The 26071-nt window shown below is 36.1% G+C and overlaps 1 protein-coding gene across 4 annotated transcripts; it reads right to left on the minus strand.

Annotated features, from left to right (window-relative positions):
- Positions 1 to 3150: 3150 nt before the first annotated feature.
- Positions 3151 to 18323, minus strand: LOC131936997 (epithelial cell-transforming sequence 2 oncogene-like). 4 transcript variants are annotated; one of them, XM_059294172.1, is made up of 27 exons: positions 18193 to 18323; positions 14539 to 14822; positions 14305 to 14340; positions 13936 to 14012; positions 13451 to 13613; positions 13190 to 13330; positions 12959 to 13043; positions 12655 to 12772; positions 12316 to 12448; positions 11877 to 12016; positions 11407 to 11512; positions 11015 to 11130; positions 10330 to 10523; positions 9379 to 9468; positions 8921 to 9111; positions 8691 to 8789; positions 8369 to 8446; positions 8073 to 8250; positions 7827 to 7954; positions 7385 to 7530; positions 6988 to 7056; positions 6520 to 6744; positions 5958 to 6114; positions 5662 to 5727; positions 5142 to 5230; positions 4722 to 4894; positions 3151 to 4543 (listed from the first exon to the last, which is right to left on the minus strand). In XM_059294172.1, the coding sequence occupies exons 2-27, from the start codon at positions 14740 to 14742 to the stop codon at positions 4413 to 4415; spliced, it is 3333 nt and encodes a 1110-aa protein (XP_059150155.1). In that variant the 5' UTR covers positions 14743 to 14822; positions 18193 to 18323; the 3' UTR covers positions 3151 to 4412. The 4 variants fall into 4 exon arrangements, with proteins under 4 accessions (XP_059150155.1, XP_059150156.1, XP_059150154.1 ...); XM_059294173.1 differs by having other exon boundaries at positions 18215 to 18322; XM_059294171.1 differs by lacking the exon at positions 18193 to 18323 and adding an exon at positions 17207 to 17449.
- Between the last annotated feature and the right edge of the window lie 7748 nt (positions 18324 to 26071).

The following is a 26071-nucleotide window of genomic DNA, read 5'->3' on the forward strand; positions in this document are numbered from 1 at the left end:
CCCCCCCCCCCCCTAAGAGTTTCTTCCAGTCTAACGCCCCCCCCCCCCGAACGAAATGAAATTTATATTGAAAATATATACTTTAAAGAGTGTCCGCCCCCCCAAGAAAGTCAAACGCACCCCCCCCCCGAAAATTTCAAGTCCCCCCCCCCTCGGAGAAAAAAGTCTGGAATAAACACTGCACCCCCCCCCCCTCCCCCGATACTGTTGGGTCAAAATTTTAAGAAAAATATAGCCAGCAATCTATATTTTAAATTACCTAATAAACTTTTATAATTTAAAAAAAAAACTTGGAAAATCCCCTAAAAGTAATACTGCAATTTTCATATATTTATGGCCACTATGCCACTAAACGAGGTAGGCCAAATACTTCTGATGGCCAGGGTACAACACGACGACTGTTACTGCTTTGATAATCGACTGTTACTGATAATACAATAATATGATATAGGCCTACCATTTTCGAGATAGACTAGAGACTCGACCAAAAAAGGACACACAGGGCCTAGACATACACACAGGCATATATAGGCCTATATATATATATATATATATATATATATATATATATATATATATATATATATATATATACAGTGACGTAGCGAGGTCGGGTTTCACCCAGTGGCGTAGCGACCCTTCCCGGGGACAAACTTTCAAAATTTCGATTTGCCCCCCCCCCCCCCCCTCATGTTTTTCTATATATATTTTGCTTTTTTTGCCTTGGTGTCACCCCCCTAAATGGTGTCACCAGTGCGGTCCGCACCCTCCCCCCCCCCCGCCCCGCCCCTCGCTACGCCTCTGTATATATATATATATATATATATATATATATATATATATATATATATATATATATATATATATATATATATATATATATATATATATATATATGTATGTATGTAATGGGAAGTGACGAGTAAAACTTTTTTTCGTTTTAGGGCCTATAGTTATAGTATGTATCTTCCCTCCTGTCACTTTTCTTGTTTTGTTTAGTAAACAAAAAGCATCTCCCCCCCAAGTATATCTCATAAGTAACGCTAATACTATGGATGATCATAACATGCGCTGAGAACCACTATCGCAATTTATCTAACAGAATAATCTTATTTTTGCGCATGTATACTTGACTCTGGCCATGACCTAGTTTCACCATACACACCTCCCATTTTGACCAATCGCATTGTGGTAAACAGCGACGGTTCGTTTTTAACCCCTAACATGATATTAAAAGATAGGACAATTGCCTATGTAGGTTAATTACGGTTTGAAAAGCAGTGCGTTATATTTGCCTCAATTCGTTTGTGTTCCAGCTTGAGTGCCTGACGCATTATGGGTTGTAGTGGGGTAAGGAGACTTGGAACAAAAAATACACGGTCACGTGGCTAAAATAAGTCACGAGCGCTCGGGGAAGAAAACACTTTTAGTTTTAGCCCTTAACCGGCCTTCGCAGCTGATCCTAAAAAAAATAACCGTAACGTTTCTGTTTTCAGAGTACCATTTTTGTTGAAGTCATCTTTATTTATATTTAGTTAGCTCAACTTTTCTGTTCCAAACGGTGTCTGTGTGAAACTGGTGTTTGGTTTTGGTTAGTCTACTAGTCTGATCAGGAATACTACCCAAAGAAAGGAAAAGGATAACTGCGCGAGACAAGTTAGATTTGAATCCCCATGGAAGAAGAAAGTATGCCGGTTAAGGCAATCCCGGAGAAGGACTATGGAAGGAGGCAAGGGCTGCCGGCCTACGTTGGCGCAGATAAAGAGAGCTGTCCGATGGTGTGGCTGCAGCCCTTTGCTCCACAGGGGCTTCAAAGGGATAAGTCAGTCTAGTCAAGGCAGTCTCCTCCCGTCCTATATGCGTGACGTCTTTTGTAGAGAACTTCCCTCAATCCCCATGTCGTCTACCCACAAGGAAACAAATCGTTAAATTATTATTCTCAGTGTTCACATTCACAACACAAGAGCACATTCATGTTGTGGCCATGTTATACCATTTATTCTCTAATGAAATAATTTAAATAAATCTAATTTCAAAAATGTAAACTGAATTTTTTTTAAAACAAAGTAATTTTGTAATTCATTCTATAACAAATTATCACAAGTGGACCTAAAAAAATTAAATGGAGGAATAAACCATAATATACGGAATTAAAAATCTACTGTTACTAAGGTACAAGGTTTAAAATAAAATTTATTACAACTACATGAAACAGTTTCATTCGAAAACATGATAAAAAAATAACCAACTAGACCTATATGCAAATATTATTTTAACATAGGCTAAAACAAATGAAAGGACTTGTCTACATTTCAAACATTCCCCTGTCTGGCTTCAGATTGTGGAGCAGCATATCACCCTACTCCCTTGTTACGCTTTTGTTGCAAGAGTATGAACATCTTTACATTGTGTATGTTATATAACTAGCACCCAGTCCAAAAACTATAACAGCATTAATGTTAAACCATATGTTGAATATCAGATTAGGTTTCTATAATAGGTAATTTATCATTAAATTGTTACTTTTTAAGAAATTTAATATAATTATTTCAATTACATTTACATCATTAAAAAGGCACTTAATAAAGAATATGAATAATATTTAAATAGGACAAGAGATTATGTTTTGGTGTCAAGGAACAATAAAATACATTTTAAAAATTCTAAAAAATATCACCCCATTGACAAAAATAATTTTTTTAAATGTAAAACAAAATAGACGATAATTACCGTAGGTATATAAAAATGTTTTTAACAAAAAATACACAGTAAAGTGGGTTCTGAAAGAAAACTTAACAAGGTAAAACAACAGTATGTTAACAAAAATGTAAAGCTACTGCTGCTTGAAAAAGTGCATCACTATTATCACAGATAATTTTTAAATATAGTTCATTAATCTGATAATGTAGAGTATAATTAGCTAACTTATATCATAATCAAGTCATATTTAAAAATAAAGTATACATCATAACGAAAGAATTTTAAAAATAATCACTGTAAATTTTTGTGCAGCTACACAATTTACACAACAATGCTGTTTATAAAATATCCATAATATATGCATGTACTTTTGTTTTTGGCTTTCACACATACATTTAAAAAAAAAAAAATTAAAAATTAAACACCTTTAATGGTTTAAAACAGACATTTTACAAAACAAGATTGTTAAAAACAGCTTTAATGATGTGGATCTAAAAAACTGTTGTTAAACGACATAAATTTGGCAAGTTTATTTTTAAATGTACTTTTACATTTAACAAGAAAATCTATAACATGTCTTAAATAATCTTCAAAAACTATTTACATATGATTAACATTGATAAACTGTGTAGTAATACTTTTAATGCTAATTAAGAACAAAATGTATTGGACTGTATACATTCCCAGTGCATTAAGTTTTAAATTTGTAACTTACTTCAATAAAATAATTAATATATCACATATTTTAATAAAAATGTAACAATATAGTGGCTAAATTGTTTTTGGTACTATGGAATGTTTAGATGAAAATTGTTGATTTACATTTTCTGACAAGCAAATAGTTGAAATAAACAAAATTTTATCATTATGAGAACATGATGCTCTGCCCCAAACAATTTAAAGTTTGAGAGCGATGAATAATTTAGTGGTCAACTGAAGATTTGATATTTAAACAAATGAAAGAATCTTTCTGTTCTTTTAAACAGTTATTTTGGGTTTAATTTGGAGCTGGGGATTGAGGGGAAAAAGGACAAATGAGAAAAATATTTTATGTGGTATTTTGTCTTCTCATATTTATATCTCTATTATCATTGTTGTGTGAATAAATTTCTGTAGAATTGAGTAGAAAGAAAGCTTTTGTGTGAAAAGAAAATATAATACTCATGTATAAATTACATTAATTGATAAATTGAAATATAATGCACTACTGCTTTTCATAATAAAAAGACTAAGTATATTTTAAAATATTGAATACTGGTAAAAATATAGTATAAATAACAACAGCTAAGGACATGACTTTTAACTAAAAATATTTAGAGATAATTTTCTAAATCTACTGGCCAGAGATCACACAGATTTACATGCAGAAAAAAAGGTGTTTTAAAAATTTTAGCTATTCAGGCATTAAGGAAGCAGTTACTCAGGTTAATTGTATAATGTTAAATAAAGAACTAGGAGAACAGTTTTACTTTTAAAAAACATCATTTTATGTGTTTAGAAAAAAACTAAGAATTTAAAAAGTTTTGATCAATGACTTAAAACAGTTTTAATTTATAAAAATTTGAAATCAGTGAAGAATGGATAAATATGCTTGACCTCCTTATGGCCAAAATTATGTTATTTTATATTTTTGTGTTTTCAAAAATACTGGAATTCTTTTTGACAATGGTGTTATAAAAGATAAAATTGGTTGTAGTCATTTAATGACCTCATTACTTCCTTTCAATGGAGCCTCTGATGGTTTTGGCTAAAATGCTGACCCAGTTAAATTTTTGCTCAGCTGTTTCAGTGGCACATGTCCAGGCTTGTTTAGGTGTCTCTACTTTAAATGCATTCTTCACATCTAACACCAAAAAAAAAAACAATTTTTGAAACATTAGTTTACAAAATTTACTATATCAACTGCCAAATGATAAAATTATTATTTCAACATGATCTATCATTCAAATGTAAATTTAATTTCTCTAAACATTCAAAAACCAAATTCAAGCAAAATGAAAAATGATGAGGTAATTTCTTACATTTGGAATCAGGAATATCTAACACCTTCATTCTATTCAGTGACATGCTGGTTTCATATTTATATGTAAATTCTACAGCGCGACTAAATGGGAAATGTTTAGATGTTCTCCTTGTTATAAGTAAGGCATCATTAAAAAGATACAGTCCTAGCATGGCGATTTCTTGGAACGCTCTGTTATAAAAACAATTATTCATAAAGGATTTTTTTTTTAAATATAAGCTTGTTTTGTGTAAAGCATACAAAATAATGTATTAAAATTTAGAATTTGTTTTATATTATATATTAAAAATGTAATAATAATAAGCCATTTAAAAAATAGTTTTTGAAAACATTAATTATTTATTATAAATAATTTTAAAAAGTAATAAAGCATTTTTATGCAGAGATTTTAAATATGAGCTTTCACAGAATTACTTACCTGAACTCAGGAACTTCTGAGTCAGTTGGGGGTCTCAGATGTGCTACGTCAATGTGATTTACCAGGTATCTGTTGGCTTCTAGCAGTGCCTAGTGTATCAAGTGGTAGAGGTTAAAATATTTTAAAAGAACCTCAGATAAAATTGCTAAGTGAAAAGGTCATGTTTCATTTTAAATTGTTTCAATGTCCATATTGGCAAGTGGGATATAATAATCTTACACAAATGGGAAAATATATAACAATTCTTAATAGTTCCCGTAAATTTTAAGGAAAAAAAAAAAACAATCTGAGAATATGGTTTTAAATAATGTTTGATTCTTTTTTATGTAGAAAATAAAAGCTATTTGACTTAAAAACAAAATTTTAATACAGGGCAGTTGATTAGGCATAATTCTAAATTGATAGACAGCATATTTAATTTTTATTAAAAAAATCTTTTTACTGGAACAATTTAAAGTGTAAAATAAAATATTTAATTACTGAACAGTTGATTATGTGTGGTAAAAAACTTGCCACTTACTGGACAGTTGATTATCTTCCTGGTTAGAGAGACAAGCTCCTTCTCTCTGCTCATTCTCACCTTGCACTGAAAGTCAGGTTAGATTTATGGAGATATGTTTACACATTATTATCTTAAACACAGGTAAATCTGCTTTTTTTTTTCATAATTTTTATGCAATGATCACACACTAAGTAAGTTATGACAACTCTTGTGGTTATAGACAAAGTAAAAATGTACTTTTGATACTAATGTTCTTTAAAAAAACTACAGAGATTTATTGACTGAATATCATGTCTCTATGTGATCTTGATTACCTCCCTCATGCCCCTATCAAGTTCCGTCAGGGTGTTGATCACATTGGCTAAATCCTGGCGATCTGGGTGTGTGCGTGGGGTGTGCAGCTCAAACCATGTCAATAGCTGAACATATTCTGATATTCTCCGAATTGGAAGCAAGAAAATTTCTTGGAGCCTTCAAAAAGTAAATTATATATTTGATATAAGGATAATTTTCTAGGTAAGAATTTAGGCATAAAAACTGCAAATCATATCTTAAGTATACACCATTTTAACTTCTATAATTAAAATTTTTCATTTACCTACAAGATAAGCTTTATAGAATTTAATTATTACAAAAGATAAACAATGTAAATTTTAAAATGTACAAATAATAGCTGATTATTTCATCTATAAATTACTTAGTTCAATATACATTACAGGTTTTTTTTTTATTGTTTATACAATTTATTCAAAGCAAATTACTTAAATATTTTTTATTTAATTATTTATATTTGGTAATTGTTATGCTTTATTATTTGCTGCAAAACTTTGTTTTTTCCCCTATGAACTTGAAAAAAAGAATGTTAAAATAGATTACATGAGCATTCTTGTCTCTGGCACCCTCTCATGTCTCTGCAAGAAGGCACGAAATGCTGGCGTCTGCTCCTTGCATCGTTCTATAGCCCGCAGGATGACTTCATAGTTGTTTGTAAAATTTGTGTAAGCTTTGAGCTTGGTACAGAATCGAACAAACACATCACCTACACAGGTGTGCTGGGCATCCCAGTCTGCCAGTTTGTTTCTAAGGTCCTCTTCCAGCTCTCTGGGTAAATAAAAATGTGGGTTCTCAAGTTGTATGACAGTTAAGAATAGGTAGATATTTTTAAAGAGCTGAGCCTTAAAAAAAGCTACAAAAAAACTTATGGAAAATTCTGCAGATAAAATTATAACAATACTACTGATTCAAATAGAAACAATCCTAATAATTAATAATAATGTAGCTAACATTAGCTAGTCCTGATTATATACAAAATTATAAATGAAATATGAAATAAAACTAAAGTACCTGCTGATTTTGAATATGTTCATAATGTCTGTGAAAATTATCTGCACATTTTGTCCACTAATGATAGATCTGAAATAACATTTAAGTTGTAGTTTATTTCATACATTTCAGAAAATATGCATCTGTCTACTAATAACAAACAATACAATGTGACCCCACCAAATGTTTAAACTGTTAAAAGTGTAGCTCATTTTAGGAGTCACAATTACCAACTGAAACATTTTTATAACCCTTAAAAATTTATGCCTTGTCTAATTGCTAACATGGCAGACCAAATAACTGGACCATAAGTCCAGTTCTAGATAACTGACCAGGAAAGTAAAGCAAACTTTAAATTCAAAACAATTTTTATCAAAATTGAGGCAATAGTTTAACAAAAATAAACGACAGCAACAACCTGTTGGAAGCTATGGCAGACTTGAGAGGTTTGACATAGACGTCCTGCACAGACTTCAGGGTTCTCATGTACTCCGTCTCACTGGTCAGGATCTCAAAGGCTATTGGCGTCCTTTTCTCTGGGTGGTCTGCATACTGCTGTGGTGTCTGAACACAAAGGTGATAATTAATTAGCTATTCAGAGCTGGGTAATTACAAGATGATACAACTGCACATTCCAAATACTCAGCTAGTACATGTTTGTAGTCACAGAAAACGTTGCTTGTAAATAATTAGTTTTCTTAACAAGACAACAGTACCACATTTAGCTTTATATCAGCAGAGCTAAAACTATTAGACTAGAAAAGAAGCGCTTAGTTTAGAATGTAATGTGGGGTACAATCCAACACAAATAACATAACCACAGTTTATGATTGAATTTGTGACAAAAAATATCAGCTCACCAGTCGCTGACTCTTGCTGGCTCTCATTGTTCCATATCTAATACTCAGGTCCATCGTCATGGTTTTCAGTGTTTTCTTACCCTGACTTTGTTCATCTTTTTCTTGCAGGGAATCTTTCAAATTTTCGGCTAAACAAAATTTAAAAAAAGCCTTGTTTGAAATTGGAATGTTTCGGGACTCACACCGCATACATTTTCAAAATATCAAAATGAAATATAAAGGCTTTTGATTTTAAAACAAAATAACCTTCATGTTCATGATTTGTCTTTTCTCTGGATGAATCATCCTCTTCAGTTATGTCCTCGTGTAGATCCCTCTCTCCATTTTCTGTCCTGGATGTCACGTCTCCATTCTGTTGTTCATGTTTAGTTTCATCACTCTCCAAGGAATTAGAAAGTAACTGACTTAGACTTCCAAGAGATTTCTGTAACAGAACAAGGTGAAAAAAATGTTTGTACGACCAAGTTTTGATAATCCAGTGACAGAAAGAAATTAACCATAGTTAAAAGAAAGAAATTTACGAGCTTAAAAGAAAAATGTACCGTGGTAAGTCCCATGTTGTCAGTGCTCACTCCTGCCCTCTCTAGCAAGTAGCGACCAAGAAATTTTAAAGGGTGTGACTGGAGATAAAATCAAATGGACATCAAAGTTACTATGTGTGTGTGATTCACAAAAACACTTTTTTTAAAATTAATCAATACATTGTGTTTTTCAAAAGCTATGAAATAATAAAAATGTGTCAAATACTTGCTAAGATACGTACACAATCATTTTAACTAGCTGCATTTTATTCTCCTTAGATATCAAATAAAAAACTATTTCTGTGACATTGGCTTAAGTACTTTAAAAATCAGAATGACTTACAGCATTGGCTTCTCCCAAAGCTTTGAGACCATCTCTTAAGACATCTGTGATATCTGAGACACCCTGAATGTCTGTCTGTCCCAGCACGTCAAACACAAGCTGACCTAGACAGAGAATCAAAGTGTCTTCATATTGTTTCAACGTTACATTTAGCTAGATCCATGAGAATTTTTCATAAATGCACTTAATTGGTTGAATTTACATCAACCAAATTATTAAATCACATGAACCTGACCTGTGATTTGTGCTGAAATGTCACGGTGAATCTTATCAAAGTAGGGGTCCATCATAGCTCTGGTTTCTTTAACAGCTTCAGACACTTGGTCTGCCACGTTGGCCCACACATTGAGTTTGGTCTGACTGAAGTACATGCCAGGTGGTTGTTTGTTGTTCTCATATGGGATCAGCCACTCTGTGTTGACTACAGGAAGAACATTTCATGCTAATGAATTTAATTAACTTAAAAACTAACAGAAGCCAGTATAAGGTTTAAAATATCAAATTTAAACGTATTGATTAGCTCCAACTAATGCACATTAAAACATATTTAATAAAATTATTTTAATTATTTTTTTGTTAAAATTTCAGGTAAAAACATGTTTTAATCCAATCTTAAAGTAAAGCCAAAGAGATTCTCAAACATGCAATATTTTGACCAAAAGATCAGATGAGCCAGGTCTACACTTACTGTGGTTGTAAACACCAATCAATCCAGTGGGGGAAGAGAACTGCATGCTGGTCAGTACACTGAGCTGGACCATCATCTCCATTCCTTCTTCTGTTCATTCATGCCAAGAGACATAGAAGAGAAATATTACACTTAACAAAACACTAGTGCTAGAGTACAAAGTAGCAGTCTATTTAAGATCAAAAGTGTCAAGATCATCCATTGATATATATTTTTGTTGACATACAAATGTGATAGAACTGTTATTTCATAGATATTTGAATAGAAAATATAATTCTGATATTTAAAAAATGGTTTTCTATTAATTATTCACCATATTTATAGGTTTTTTTCTAATGTATTGTGTAGAACTGGCTGTGGGAAAACTGTACCCACTGACCTGAGGTGACTAATTACATAAATATATCAAACTGTCCACCCATCTCACTGACCTGAGGTAGCTAATGGCACAAATATATCAAACTGTCCACCCATCTCACTGACCTGAGGTAGCTAATGGCATAAATATATCAAACTGTCCACCCATCTCACTGACCTGAGGTAGCTAATGGCACAAATATATCAAACTGTCCACCCATCTCACTGACCTGAGGTAGCTAATGGCACAAATATATCAAACTGTCCACCCATCTCACTGACCTGAGGCAGCTAATGGCACAAATATATCAAACTGTCCACCTTTCTCACTGACCTGAGGTAGCTAATGGCACAAATATATCAAACTGTCCACCCATCTCACTGACCTGAGGTAGCTAATGGCACAAATATATCAAACTGTCCACCCATCTCACTGACCTGAGGTAGCTAATGGCACAAATATATCAAACTGTCCAACCATCTCACTGACCTGAGGTAGCTAATGGCACAAATATATCAAACTGTCCACCCATCTTACTGACCTGAGGTAGCTAATGGCACAAATATATCAAACTGTCCACCCATCTCACTGACCTGAGGTAGCTAATGGCACAAATATATCAAACTGTCCACCCATCTCTACTGGTAGAATGTGGTTGACCAGAGCTTCGAAGAAATCCCTGGACTCACTGTCTTCCTCATCAGCCAGAGATACCAGAGAAACTGTGCAGCCATGGGCTAGCTGAAGTTCGCTTGGCTCATCGTAGTGACAGAACAGTCCTATACTCCTATAGGAAAATAGGTATCTTTAAATAAACTATTTGCCATTTGTTAAAAGAAAATGTTTTATCATGGTTGATGTAAATTCATTCTGATTAAATGAAAAAGCATGATATAGGTTAAAAATTAACAAAATATTCTTTCAATTTTTGTTTTTTGAAGATCTAAGGTAAAAGACACGAGTGTGAAAAGTATAATTATGCTTCTAAGTTTTTTTTATCACTTTAGATTATCAGTCACTATCAGTCATTATAAATTTATAATGAATTAGAAATAAATTATTTTTATGTTAATTCTAGGTTCAGAAAGTTACTGAAGGGGTTATGGAAAACAAAATAATGATCATGCAAGCTAGCAATAATTATTTCACTGGTATGGAGGCACCCTTGTAGCAAATAAAGACTTTTTAATTTTCTTTATTTACAACATTATGTTCAAAGTGTATTTGACACTGTAAAAGGAATCACTTCACTGAAGGTTGAATTCTGGCTAAACTTACTGAGCATTTCTCCCCTCCAACACAGACTCTACTTGTTGAACTATAGACTGGGCTGTTGTACCTTCATATTCATAAACCACAGGCAGGACACCAAACAAAACTGCATCCAACAACAACTAGGGATACAAAAATAAACATGGTTTGTGTTTACAAAAATGTTTGATAAAAAGCATAAAATCAGATGAAAACTTCTCTCGCAATTTCTTTCCAGGTCCTCACTATAAATTGTGAATATAAGCTGACACAGAAGTCGGAAGAAGAAAAAACTGCCAGCAGTGCTAACGATCACAATTAAAACACCCACACAAAAAGATCTACTTGCTTCACATATTATCAGTGTTAAGGATCACAATTAAAACATCCACACATAATGATCTACTCGCTTGACATACCTCAGCTGCAGGTATTCTGGAAGATAAGATGATAACCCGTGGGTTTGTGCTAGTGAAGTTACCTCCCAGCTGAAGAGCGTGCTTCTTCTGAGCACTTGGCCTGAAGCTGACAATTTAGAGTGGTTTTTTATGAGAAAACATTTTGTTTTGTCATACAAAATTACAAATATTGTAATGCCATAAAAAAGTAATTAAAACCCTAATAAAACAACACAAAATCAATACTACTATTAACAAGACAATCAGGTAAAAAAATTAATTACATTATGATAATATTTTTGTATTTATTATATTGGATAGTAATTATGATGTTTGGTGTGTTGGATGATTTTAAAATACTCTTTTAGTAGTTATAAATTTAGATAAATTACATGAAATAATAAAATTTCATTAATGAGTTAATATATTTAAATATAACAAAACTCATAAGACACTTATTTTAACGAAAAGCAAATAAAATGAACACCAACCTTTTCATTACCGAAGCTGTTGGTGGCATCCAGTCAGTATTGACCAAATCTTGTAATCTTCTCTCCTCAAGATTGGCAGCTGTTATGTGATCTTTCAAAGTTGATTTGTTAGCACGAGGCAGTTGGTAATCTTCCCCTGCCTGGAGCAGATTTTAAAACTTATATAACATAATATTAGAATCTACACATTAGCCTTATAGTAACAAAAAAAATCTTATCAAATCCTCCTAATAGTCAACTATTTTTAAATTACATTATTTTTTTGCCAGCAAAATTTCCCTTTTTCCTTCAGTTTTTGAAAAAAATATACTAATAATTATTTTAAATATCTTACTTTTCATAATACCAGTTTTTTTTTAGCCTATAAATATCAACCTATTTAATATATTTTTATCATCAATATAAGAAAGAAAAAACTTCAAGGTGTGTTTTTACTTACCAAAAGCATCCTGTGTTTTTCTCTGCGTCCTGATGAGTCCATTCCAATTTCAAAGTCTAATGATTTAGTAGCTAATGTATTTTCTGGAACTGTACGGCGAATTCCAAATTTATTGTGAAAAATCAAGTCAGAGCTGTAAATATAAGAATTATTAATTATTGATAGTAAATTAATATTAATTATAAAGAAAACAATGCATAATTAATTTTTATTTCAGTTTAATAATAATTTATTTTATCAAATTTATTTTTTTGATAATCCAAAATTTATAAGAAGTATTGCTTTTGTAATTTCTAAAACTTTTGGTTAAATGTGAGGCTATAATAAAAACTATATTACGTGGGCCGTAATGGATCATTAGGGTTTTGGTCAGAAATAGCGACCAGGCTAGTTTTTATTAGATCTTTTGGCTTGAAATCAGGTCCTTGCCATGGAGGTCTGATATCCATCAAACGGCCTAAGGAATAAAATAACATGTTTTTACAAAGTTTTAATGCTGTCATTACAATTCATTAATGGTAATTAGAAGTGTAATAGTATTCATTAAACAATAATACATAATTTTTCTGATAGTTCATTTCCAAATCAACAAATTATTTTTTAAAAACAAATCATTAGTATAAATCGTTAAAATGAAACTCACGACTATCAACTCTTGACATACGGCCTGTATTGATTGGTGACTTGTTTTGATAATGACGACTATGCATATTTCGATCCAAACTATTCTATGCATAAAAAGACAAATTTCATTTAAAATATACCTATTTTTACAATGTTTAGAATTTTCACTAATGAAATCATGCACATCTACATATATTTAATTAAAAAAAGAACAGTAACTTTAGGTGTATGATATATCTTCAAAACTTACAGATCTACTCCGAGTGATATGATAGTCCAGTGTGTGAATGCATGCAATATAATGTCTCTTCCAAGCACCATACTCATTATCAGCAGGTGTATAAGGCAAAAACCAACCAAGTCTCACACATTTCGGGAGCCATACAACTTCCTGTAATTATAACAAAATAACATTAATTGTAAAGATAAATTTAGGGAGCAAAACAAATCTGTATAAAATATCATATTAAAGTCATTGTAAATTTAAAGCTTTGAAAAGCTTCAAACTCACCTGCTCTGAAAGAAATTTCCAATGCCATGAAACCTGAGCACACCGGCACAAACTTTTTGGTTCCAGAAATGAGAAGATGTAACAGGAGAGGAAGCGGGGTAAGACTGTGGTGAAGTCCAGGTGTTGTAAGGCCATGTTCTCACTGAACCATCTCTGCACAAAGCTACCATAAAACATTTCATGGGAGAAGTAAAGGAATAAGTTTGTAATATTGTTAAGAATTTGTATCTCAGTAAATTATTCATTAGAGGCTTTATCAAGCAGTGCAGAAAAATGATAAATAATGGGGTTGTTAATAAATGATCTTAAAAATGTATTATTTGTCAATAAACTTTTTAAAGCTATCAGTTTAGCAACATAACCTTGTATAGTAGGCCTATTCCACTTGAGGTAAAGAATTTCAATCCCATATTTTTAACAAGACATTATAATATGATATAAAGAAATAACAGATGTGTTTCTGATGCTTTAAATCAGTTATCTACCTGTACTGAGATCTGCTACACTGTTTAAATATAACATCCAAAAATCTCTTTCTTTGTGAGTCAGTCCAAACGTCATACTAAATTTATTGAGAAAAAAGAAAATTATAAATACTTGTGCAAGTACATAGCAAGCAATAGGCAATGTTCAATACATTCAACAATGAAACAAATGTCATAGCCAACTGTCCTAATATATGTCTTCTTATCTCTTGAAAGCTGAGCTATTGTAAATCTGTCAGTCATATCAAACCATTTATTTAGTGGTATAATATAAAAATAGTCTTAAAAATATGTAATTGGGTATAGATAAGTAGGATTTTGAGTTTTAAAAAAATCACAATTTAATTAGTATGTTGAAAAGGTTATTACCCAGTGTGATACAAGATCTCTTCTTTCTTTAAAAATCTGGGGGTAAAAATAAAAACTCATAAAGTAATATCAAATAGAGTTAAGTAAGAGAATAATGGTTCATATGGAGGGACATTTACCAAAGATTTAAGCAGAAAACCAATTTACAGTTAATTAAAAAAAGAAATATTGGTTCATACAGAAGGAAATTCAATAAAATTTTATGGCACAAATATTGAATGATTAATTAATCACCTGCTCATTTGAGGGTTTATTCACTAAAGGTGTCCATGCACTATTCTGGGTTTTTAATTTAAGTGTTTGAAGCTTTTCTGAATTAACTGCTTTGTCTCTTCTAAGTGTTGTTGTTCGCCCAAGTACTTTCTCATCATCTTCAGTAATGGCTAAGCGTGTCTGTAATTTTACGGACTTTTTTCTGGGGCTTAAACTTGCTGCCATTTTAGTTTCTGCTGTGCTTCAGTTCAGCTGTAGAGTCAGTACTGGTGCATATGTCCAGCAAGTGTTGTTTAATCAACACCCTTGGAGAGTGAGGACAATAGAATAAAAAATATATGGGTTTTTAATGCATTTTTTTAAGTATGCAAAATACAGATTAAAGTTATCAAAAGATGAATCATAGTAATAGTATTATCCCAAATGGTTTGAATCTGTCATTTACAACTACAAATGCCACTATGTTAGCTTGTTTTGCAATTAATTGCTCTTTTTACAAATGCAATCTCTACTTTTGACCTACTCCAGATTGGCCTTATGGAATTGGTAAAAAAGGGGGGTTGAGTGGGTAAAGCTCATGGTTGCTAAACCGAAAAGTCTCGAGTTCGAACCCTCAGGCATATGAAGCTCGTTAGCTGGGGACAGCCACTCTTCTAGGAGAGAACTCCAAAATCAAACAACTGCTGCCTTGTAGGTTGTTCTTGGTTGGACAAAGGCTATGGAAGTAAATCCAAAAAGAAAAGCAGGCTGAAATTGGAGTCAATGGCTTCAATGGTGCATAACCAGTTGACACGTATCCTTAATTGTGATGGAGGCGAGTCGGCAAAAGCTCATGGTTGAAAAATTTGAAAAAAGTCTCGAGTTCAAACCCTCTGGCAGAGAGGCTCGATCCTTTCCAATGCTAAAAATTAAGAACGAAGAAGAAAAGAGGAAGGAGGTAAGAAAGGAAACTTTCTTTTTCTTTCTTAATAGTAATTTTGCAAGGGATTTCCTCTAACACAATTAAGTATAACGTGTCAACACTTGTATTTTGTATGTGCCATATGGCCTGTTGACTCTGATTTCAGCCAGCTCATTTTTCCTGATTTGCTGCCATAGACTACCTCCATCCTTAAACAACTAAAAGACAAGGAAACTGAAACATCACCTTTAGAAAATCTAAATTTTCCCCTCTCATTTCTTTTCATTTTCTTTTATTTTTTTATCTTTAAATGTTTGATAGATTTTGATGCATACAGAACAGCAGAAAGAGATTTTTTATGACTTAGCACTTATAGCACTTAGCACTTTAAAAGTAACATATGTAGTTTATTAAATTTATTATATCAATAATCTAAGTTTATTTTCAATAAATAGTTTATAAAATTAATTTATAATAGCATTTTCCTTAATGTCTGTTAACCCCTCTTTAAGAGCAACAGAACTTATAAAAAGTTTGATTTTCCATATATATAACCAAAGAATAAAACTCTTATTCACCTGGGCAGAGGATTATAATAATTGAACATAGGGGTTGGTGAAGAGTGATCTGAAAACTAAAACTCATATACTTAACTGAAATTCACTATTAGTAGATCTAGTATAAGCCTACATTTTTTTTTTCTTCATTTTATTTCTTAGGTTCTAGATCTAGACCTAGATCTAACCTAGACTAATTATATTATTATAGTATTAGTATAGATCTTTAAAAAATATATTTAATTTAATATTTAAGCCTAGATCTTTTTGAAGAAACTATTACTACTAAAATACTATGATGATGATATGATGCTACTATATATATTCTACTAACTATATTTTATATTAAATTATATTCTATCTATATTAGGGATTTTGGTAAAAAAAACACTAATCATCTCATAAAACAATAAAAATAATATATTCTTGTAGAGCTCAACTAGATCTATACAGAGTTTCTTCCAGGCATATCTTCGGGTGGGCAACGCCCCCCCCCCCCCGAAAAAATTTTACCGCCCCCCCCCCCCCCCCCGAACGAAATGAAATTTATATAATTTATATATAGAAAATAAATATATACTTTTAACAGTGTCCGCCCCCCCCTAAGAAAGTCTGGAAGAAACACTGGGTCTATATGAAAACAAAACAAAAAAGAATTTCTGTCTAGCTCTATTAAAGTTTAATATTAAACTAAACTTTTTTCTAAACTATAATAATATATTATTTAATATTTTAGGGGACGGACTGGCCTAGCGGCTGGACTACTAACCTGTAAGTCTTGAGTCAGTGAGTTCGAATTTGGGTTCAAGTCCGTACACTGTCCCTGAGTCCACCCAACTCTGATTGGTACCTAACTTACGTTGGGGAAAGTAAAGGCGGCTGGGCATAGTGCTGACCACACTATCTCTATTCTCTTCATATGCCGAGGTCACAAAAACAAGTGAGCTCTTTCAACTTCACTTGCCCTATACTTATAGATCTAGTAATAATTATTATAATATAATCTACACACACTACTATAACTACTAGTATTTTTAGTAAAACTAACTAGTACTAGAGATCTAGTAGTATTCTAGTCCTCTACTCTAGTGGCTGTAGTCAGTAGTCTGTAGTAGTAGAGACCAAGGTTTAAAAAGGGAACTTTATTTAATATTTTGTTTAACATTTTGGCATTATGCCTATGCCATGCAGTTTCCCTCCACAGTAATTTCAACATTCAAGTTAAATTTACCTTTAACGTCCTCTAGTTCTAGTAGCAGTTATTAACTAGTTACTAGATAGTAACAGCCTTCCACTACTTTCAAACAAGTAGAAAGTAGCCATTTGTAAACTAAAATCAACGCATGCGTATCGGCTGTGTTGCTATAGAAAAACCTGGGATATGTTGCCACTCATTTATTTTGTTAACGTAGCTTTTACTTCGCAGTGTCCTAAGTGACGGATTTAAGTGAAGTCCAAAGTGAGGTCTTCTAATTTAGACATCCCCCTGCCACAAATAAGCTCAATTAGTCTAATAAAGCCCCCCCCCCCCCCACAAAGAAAAATTTTTACCGAAACTGGAACGTAAGTACTGCATTACTGTAATAGTAACATACTCCTCTCTTTCCTAAATATATAGTACGAGCCGACCCGCGGCGTATCATAAGCCGTTATTTAGTTGTTTTATTTTCTACTTTTCAGTAATACATAATTTGTGAATTCGACAGTACCAATGCTGCCACTGAAAATATTTGCTTTAAAACACTATCAGTAGCTCGTTAAGGGGGAAGGCTCCGGTAAAAAAAAAACTTTTTCAATACTCGTTAGAAAACAGTTATTTCTATACAGCTTTATTAAGATACATCCGCAAATGCATTTCCACTAAAAAAAATTGGTGAAAAAATCTTGGTAACTATGACAAAGGCGGCCATCTTGAAAAATTAACCCCTTCGTAGGTTTTCCACCATTCATAAAATATTACATTTTAAGCCCAATAAACAATCAATTCATAATCTTCTTCCATATTTTGGGGTAATCAGCTAAAAATTTTAAGTGCATATCTTCAAACTAATTTTTTATGAATTTTCGAAATTTGTGTCCGTTCAAAACACTTAACTTTGGGGAATTTTGGGGCATTAAAACTAGTGTTTTGAACGGACACAAATTTTGAAAATTCATGAAACACTGCCTTTGAGTGTGACGTTATTTATGGACGACCCGTATATCTAAAATGTTTACATTTAATTAATCGTATGTCCACCTTTGATTGATTTAGATCTGTTGCCGTTTCCGTAGCGCTTTTGTTTTTACATGGTGGGTTGCTAGCCCAAACCCAAAACCTTCCTCCTTTCCCATTCTGGACTTGGGACCAGACAATGGCGGAGTTATGAGGAATGAGGAGATGGAGATGGCTGGGCCATGTCCTACGCATGAGCAAAAAAAAAAAAGACGCTGAAGTGGAACCCACCCGGAAAGAGAAAGAGAGGAAGACCACTAGGAACATGGAGGGGGGAGATGGAAGAAGTACAGGCTACTGGCAAGACCTGGCATGAACTAAAGTGGCTCGCCCAGGACAGGGTGGAATGGCGGAGTGATGAGGATTAAGTAAGTAAGTAATGTCCACCTTGGCTACATGGTTGTTACGCCTCTGGACACTAATCCGTTTCCATGTATCTAAACTTAATAAACCGTTCGTATATTCAAAAGCAATACAGCTTTCTCGAAGCTTCGTGCTCAAATATTAAAGTCAGTGTACTACTCCTACTTGCAATGTATCGTATTTTGAGGAACAATACCACTGTATCGGTGGTGAACGGGAAAAAAAGTCACAGGAAAAAAAAACACAGAAAAAAAGTCACAGTTTTTGCTAGGAAAAAGTCACAGAAAAAAAGTCACAAAAATATTTTAAGAAATATTTTTATTTAATTGTTGATAATCGTTAAACTTATGGTGTTTATTGCCATGGGATGTGTTTTGTTTTGGTAGCATATTTATTAACATTAAAAGCATAACAGTAATAAGTAAAAATACTATAAATAAATTTACACAGCAATCTCAAATTTTGTTACGTGGGGCCTATTTAGTTAAATATGCGGTAGAAAAGATTAATTACAAAATAAATTTAGGAACATCATTGTGCTTTGCTTTTTTTTGTTTCCTTAGAGTAGACCATTCCTTGGCCGGTTTCTCCTCAGTCCGACCATATTGTGTGTCGTTGATGTTTTGCGTCAATGCCTTTGTACCCTGTGGGCTTTCTGTTTTGATCCTATGCTTTACTAATGAGCGTGATAAATGTGGGTAGTAAGAGTGGTTGAAATAATCAAAACTATTGTTGCGATGAGTTGAGTGCAGTTGAGTAAGTCAGATGAACACGTCTGTATTCCATTTCATGATAATTTAAAGTTAGTATTTAAAAGAACACGATAAAAACCGAGAACGTTGTAACATTCTGTTAAACGAGAAAAATGGCCCGTTGAGGAAGGGTACAACGGGCGCTAGGCTGATAGTGCTGTCTCTTTTCTCTAAACTAAAACCAACCCCCCCCCCCCCACACACCACCCCCACCCCACCCACCCCCCCACACACCACCCCCACCCCCACCCCCCACCACACACCACCCCCAACCCAACCCCTCAACCCCACACACCACCCCCACCCCCACCACACACCACCCCCACCCCCACCCCTCACCCCCACACACCACCCCCTCCACACACCGCCCCCCCCACCCCCCACCCCCCCCCCCCCCAAAAAAAAAACATGTCTACCGTCCCATTCAACGAAATATAATTATATACTTTTTCCAGTGTCCGCCCCCTCCCAGAAAATTCTACCCCCGCCCCCGAAAATTTCAAGTACCCCCACCCCTCTCCGGGGAGGAAAAAGTCTGAAAGAAACACTGAAACCAACCCACCCCCCCCACACACACCCCCCACACACCCCCCCCCCCACACACACCACCCCCCCACCCCCAAAAAAAACATGTCTACCGTCCCATTCAACGAAATATAATTATATACTTTTTCCAGTGTCCGCCCCCTCCCAGAAAATTCTACCCCCGCCCCCGAAAATTTCAAGTACCCCCACCCCTCTCCGGGGAGGAAAAAGTCTGAAAGAAACACTGAAACCAACCCACACACCACACACCACCCCCCCCCCACCCCCCACACACCACCCCAACCCCCCCCCCCACCCCCCCCCCCCACCCCCCACACCCACCCCTCCACCCCCCCCCCCCCCCCCCCCCCCCAAAAAAAACATGTCTACCGTCCCATTGCAAGAAAACCACTTTTTAGATTAGACACATTAATTAGGCGGTAATTTTATTATAGAGTATCGATGAGGAAATTTCTTTTGAGTTGTGGAGAGGGGGGGGGGGCTCAGACGTTCTTACGCGGGGGGTGGGGCTTCGCCCCTACCCGAAGAATTGTATGCAAGAAACTCTTCACGCAAACCATTTAGATTAGACAACATTTCCTTTTTTTCAATGTTTACGCGATAATCAATGACGTCATTTTACTGTGTGCACTCTCTGGTTTGAGATTATGTTCTACTCTACGCTAAATGTGTCGACGTCATATTTCGTTTTTCGAATTACTGTGCATGTTTTTATTTTGCTTGTGTTTTCTCTAGAGCGTTCTTGTCAGACAAAGCGTTCTTGTCAGACAGAGCGTTCTTGTCAGATAGACAGACAGCGAAACTATTAGTATTAACGAGAAAAATGGCCCGTTGAGGAAGGATACACCGGGCGCTAGCTTGATAGTGCTGTCTCTTTTCTCTAAACTAAAACCAACCCACCCCCCCCCACACACACCACCCCCACCCCACCCCACCCCACACACCACCCCCCACCCCCACCCCCCACCCCCCCACACACACCACCCCCTCCACACACCGCCCCCCCCCCCACACACACCACCCCCCCCCACCCCTCCACCCCCCCCCCCCAAAAAAACATGCCTACCGTCCCATTCAACGAAATATAATTATATACTTTTTCCAGTGTCCGCCCCTTCCCCGAAAATTCTACCCCCGCCCCCGAAAATTTCAAGTACCCCCACCCCTCTCTGGGGAGGAAAAAGTCTAAACTAAAACCACCCCACCCCCCACACACACCACCCCCCACCCCCCACACACACCACCCCCCACCCCCCCCCCCCCCCACCCCCCACCCCCCCCAAAAAAAAACATGTCTACCGTCCCATTCAACGAAATATAATTATATACTTTTTCCAGTGTCCGCCCCCTCCCCGAGGGGGGGGGGGGGGGGCTCAGACGTTCTTACGCGGGGGGTGGGGCTTCGCCCCTACCCGAAGAATTGTATGCAAGAAACTCTTCACGCAAACCATTAAGATTAGACAACATTTCCTTTTTATTCAATGTTAACGCGAAAATCAATGACGTCATATAACTTTGAGCACTCTCTGGGTTTGAGATTATTTTCTACTCTGTGCGCTAAATGTGTCGACGTCATATTTCGTTTTTCGAATTACTGTGCATGTTTTTAAATTGCTTGTGTTTTCTCTAGAGCGTTCTTGTCAGACAGAGCGTTCTTGTCAGATACACAGACAGCGAAACTATTAGTATTAATTATATTATGTCTAACATAATTGCACATACTTCATACTAAATATTTTTTTCGGTTGTTATAAATATTACTATACGTACAGTGGCGTGCAGAGGGGGGGGGGGGCGGAGGAGGCCCAGGCCCCGGGCAGCCACATCAAGAGGGCATCCAAAGGGGGTATAAAATGATTTTTTTTTTTAATTTTAAATTTTAATTTTTTTAAGGTTTGTCTACCTAGGCAGAATTATCAAATTATCACAATTTGCCGAATTCACCGAAATGTGTATATACAATCAACACATGGCACTGATATAGTCATCGTACTGTCCGTGTCGTACAACCTTCAGGGAGAAAGGGGCATCGGTGAGGGGTAGTGGTGTAGTAGTCATTGATATTCCCCGAATAAATGTATGCAGTCTTTCAATTAATAGAGTATCTGATACTTATTTAGGTATAGTGTAGGTAGGGGCATCTTTTAGAGAACACGCCCATAACCATTTTATTCACTTGTGGTCATCCATAGAGTATTAAAGCCCATGATTATAATTTACACACTGTAGGGGCATCTTTTAGAGAACACGCCCATAATCATTTTATACACTTGTGGTCATCCATCTATATACTACTAAAACTCAACTTTGTTTACATGTTTGAATATTTATTTGTTTGCCTGATCGACTATTGTGATATGTTCGACTCTATCTGGAAAGCTGTAAAATAGTATGCAGGTAGAGAATAATTTTTTAATGCAGACAGACTGTTGATCACAAATTTATTTAAAGACGTTAATTAATTTATTGATTTATTCATAGTTAAATTAACCGAATTTTTTTTAAAATGTTAATACTTTGAATAAACTTTGTGGGGATAGTGACGTCCCTTGATGTGTTTACTTTTTGGTTCAATAAAAATGGCGGACTCATCATAGACTTTGTGGCCCATTCAAAAGTTTAACGCGTTACAAAGCTAATTTTCTGCCGGCTATAACTTAAACAATACGTCCGTTTGCTGTATTTATTACGTTCCAACACTTATATCAATTTTCAACTGTCTTTTTCATTTAGTTTTACGATAAATTTCTCTAGATCTAAAGATCAGCTGTCGAAGGGAAGTTATGAATCTAGCCTAGATCTAGCCTAGATCTAGATCTAGATTCTAGGTCACTACTAGACTCAGTGTAAATTCTAGATCTAGACTTAATGTAAATTCTACATCTAGAATCTATTTCAGGCCTTAATACATCTAGAATCTATTTCAGGCCTTAATTATTTTATATAAATCTTTGTTTGGCTAATTTAAGATTAAATTTAATTTGAAAGTTACTACTACTAGATCTATGCGCGGAGACTCTAAAGTATAGTATAAAAATTCATTTGTGACGTCACGAGTAAATAGCTAAGTTGGTAGCGTAGCCCGCTCTCATGTGGGTGGCACAGGTTCTAGACCAATATGTCAATGATATTTTTTTTTCAATATTTTTTTTTTTAGATGTGAATGATAAAGTTGCCTATCTGAACTTGGCAGGATACAGGGCAGGTGAAGTAGAGTTCATCTGTTTCTTTGTCCTAAGCATATGAAAGGATAGTGTGGTCAGAGACATGCTCGGCTGGAATCGTTTTTTAAACGATAAAAACAAGTTGTCTGAGACTTGGCGGGACACTGGGCAGGTGAAGTAGAGTTGAGTAGGTCACATGTGACGTCAGTATATGAAGGGATAGTCCGAAATCGGTGTTTTCGGTGTTTTTAAAAGATAAAAAACATATTTTTGAATGTGGGGTCTGTTTTTTGTGACCATAAGTGACACTGCAGTAGCGTAGCGAGGAGGGAGGGGAGGCGGGGGGGGGGGGGGGAAGGGGAGGCGGGGGGAGGCGGGGGGGGGGGGGGGGGGGAAGGGGAGGCGGGGGGAGGTGGAGGGGGGGGGCGGGGGGGACATATGTTGGGGCGCCAAAATGGTTTGGAAAAATAAATTGAAAGGTTGAGGGGGGTGCAAATCGAAAGTTTGAGGGGGGGGGGGGGGGGTTGAAAATCGAAATCTTGGGGGGGGGGGGGTTAAAATCGAAAAGTTTGTCCCCGGGCGCCGGGAAGGGTCGCTATGCCTCTGAGTGACAGACGTGATGTTTTTTTTTATGGATGACCCCCGAAACCCACAGTTATCCAACGGATGACGGTATTCTAGTAGAGTATTAAAGCCCATGATTATAATTTACACACTGTAGGGGCATCTTTTAGAGAACACGCCCATAATCATTTTATACTTTGTGGTCATCCATAGAGTATTAAAGCCCATGATTATAATTTACACACTGTAGGGGCATCTTTAATGTAATTTGCTTATATTCATCATAATACTTTTGAAGGGCATCCAAACAGTAATTATGCCCGCATACATTTTATATATCATCAGGGCAATCTTTAAAGTAATTTACTTGTATTCACGTTTGTATTTATATAATTACAGCAATTATGCCCATCTATAATAATAGTTTCGCTGTCTGTCTATCTATCTATCTATCTATCTATCTATCTATCTATCTATCTATCTATCTATCTATCTATCTATCTATCTATCTATCTATCTATCTATCTATCTGTCTGACAAGAACGCTCTAGAGAAAACACAAGGAAAATAAAAACATGCATAGTAATTCGAAAAACGAAGTATGACGTCGACACATTTAGCGCACAGAGTAGAAAATAATCTCAAGCCGGATAGTGCACACATTGATATGACGTCATTGATTATCGATATTCAATACAAAGGCAATTTGGTCTAATCTAAGTGGTTTGCGTGAAGAGTTTCTTTCATACAATTCTTCGGGTAGGGGCGAAGCCCCACCCCCGCGTAAGAACGTCTGAGCCCCCCCCCCTCCCCAACTCAAAAGAAATTTCCTCATCGATACTCTATAATAAAATTACCGCCTAATTAATGTGTCTAATCTTAAAAGTGGTTTTCTTGCAATGGGACGGTAGACATGTTGTTTTTTTTTTTGGGGGGGGGGGGGGGGGGGGGGGTGGAGGGGTGGGGGGGGGGGGGTGGTGTGTGTGTGGGGGGGGGGGTGGAGGGGCGGGGGGTGGTGTGTGTGGGGGGGGGGGGTGGGGGGGTTGGTTTCAGTGTTTCTTTCAGACTTTTTCCTCCCCGGAGAGGGGTGGGGGTACTTGAAATTTTCGGGGGCGGGGGTAGAATTTTCTGGGAGGGGGCGGACACTGGAAAAAGTATATAATTATATTTCGTTGAATGGGACGGTAGACATGTTTTTTTTTTGGGGGGGGGGGGGGTGTGGAGGGGTGGGGGGGGGTGGTGTGTGTGGGGGGGGGTGGGGGGTGGGGGTGGGTTGGTTTCAGTGTTTCTTTCAGAGTTTTTCCTCCCCGGAGAGGGGTGGGGGTAATTGAAATTTTCGGGGGCGGGGGTAGAATTTTCTGGGAGGGGGCGGACACTGGAAAAAGTATATAATTATATTTCGTTGAATTGGACGGTAGACATGTTTTTTTTGGGGGGGGGGGGGTGTGGAGGGGTGGGGGGGCGGTGTGTGGAGGGGGTGGTGTGTGTGGGGGGTGGGGGTGGGGGGTGGTGTGTGGGGTGGGGGGGTGGGGGTGGTGTGTGGGGGGTGGGTTGGTTTTAGTTTAGAGAAAAGAGACAGCACTATCAACCTAGCGCCCGGTGTATCCTTCCTCAACGGGCCATTTTTCTCGTATTCGTTTATATATTATCGGATATTTATTATGCTTATATTCATTATTGAATGTCTGAAAGGCATCCCTACAGTAATTATGCCCTTGTTCGCTTTATATTTTATCGGGCATCTTTCTTATGTTTCTATTCATTGCATAATGTTTGTAGGGCATCCTTATTTATTATGATGGACGTAACGGCATTCGTAGACTAATTAAGCACACAGCCTATTGGTTTTTTTTTTATTCTAATGATATTCTTTATTCATGGCCATTTGGATTTTTGTGTACGGTTAAATACAAACTTTCAAGTCCGTACTGTTTTGATACACTGGGCCGGGCCGAGTTAACTTCATTCTAAAGTTGTCCTTAAGTCTCACACTTCTTAACTAGGGGTCATCCATTTATGACGTCCACACTGGGGGGGGGGGGGGGTGTCCGAAAAAAAATGACTTTTGTGGACGCGTGTGGACAGGGGGAGGTGGAGGGGGGGGGGTTGGCCCAATGTGGACGTCCACACATTAAATCTAACATTATTTTTGGTAGTGTGAAAGAAAAATATTTCCTTGCGAAGCTAACGTTCATCTGTCCTATCTCTCTGGCCCACCTCCCAGCTTAGGTCTATGCCCTGGCTTAACCTCGAATACAATAGGATCCAATTACCTGTTTCCCCACATGAGCATCCCATGTCAAATACCAGGCGACCTGCATTGCCCCTAGCCTGCACTTCTCTAGGTCATCCCAGTTCAGTTGTGAGACGGGAGAGGGGTGGAGGGGGGGGGGGCATAGCACTCTGTCCTTGTTCAGGTGTGGGACAGGAGGGGGGGGGGGGTAATACACACTAGCATCAACGTTGGACTCAGTAATATAACAGTGTCAATG

The sequence above is a fragment of the Physella acuta genome, unplaced genomic scaffold, assembly GCF_028476545.2.
Source record: "Physella acuta isolate Inbredline_101_S28 unplaced genomic scaffold, ASM2847654v3 ptg000197l, whole genome shotgun sequence".
Classification (NCBI taxonomy): Eukaryota; Metazoa; Mollusca; class Gastropoda; family Physidae; genus Physella; species Physella acuta.

Excerpts from the sequence above, each read along its gene's own strand:
- LOC131936997 (XM_059294172.1), bottom strand. The coding sequence starts at position 14,742 with ATGGCAGCAAGTTTAAGCCCCAGAAAAAAGTCCGTAAAATTACAGACA. Across the intron at positions 7,057-7,384 it reads TCTGCCATAGCTTCCAACAG|ATCTATCATTAGTGGACAAA; the intron begins GTTGTTGCTGTC and ends ATGTTATTTCAG. Across the intron at positions 5,728-5,957 it reads TTGATAGGGGCATGAGGGAG|TGCAAGGTGAGAATGAGCAG; the intron begins GTAATCAAGATC and ends CCTGACTTTCAG.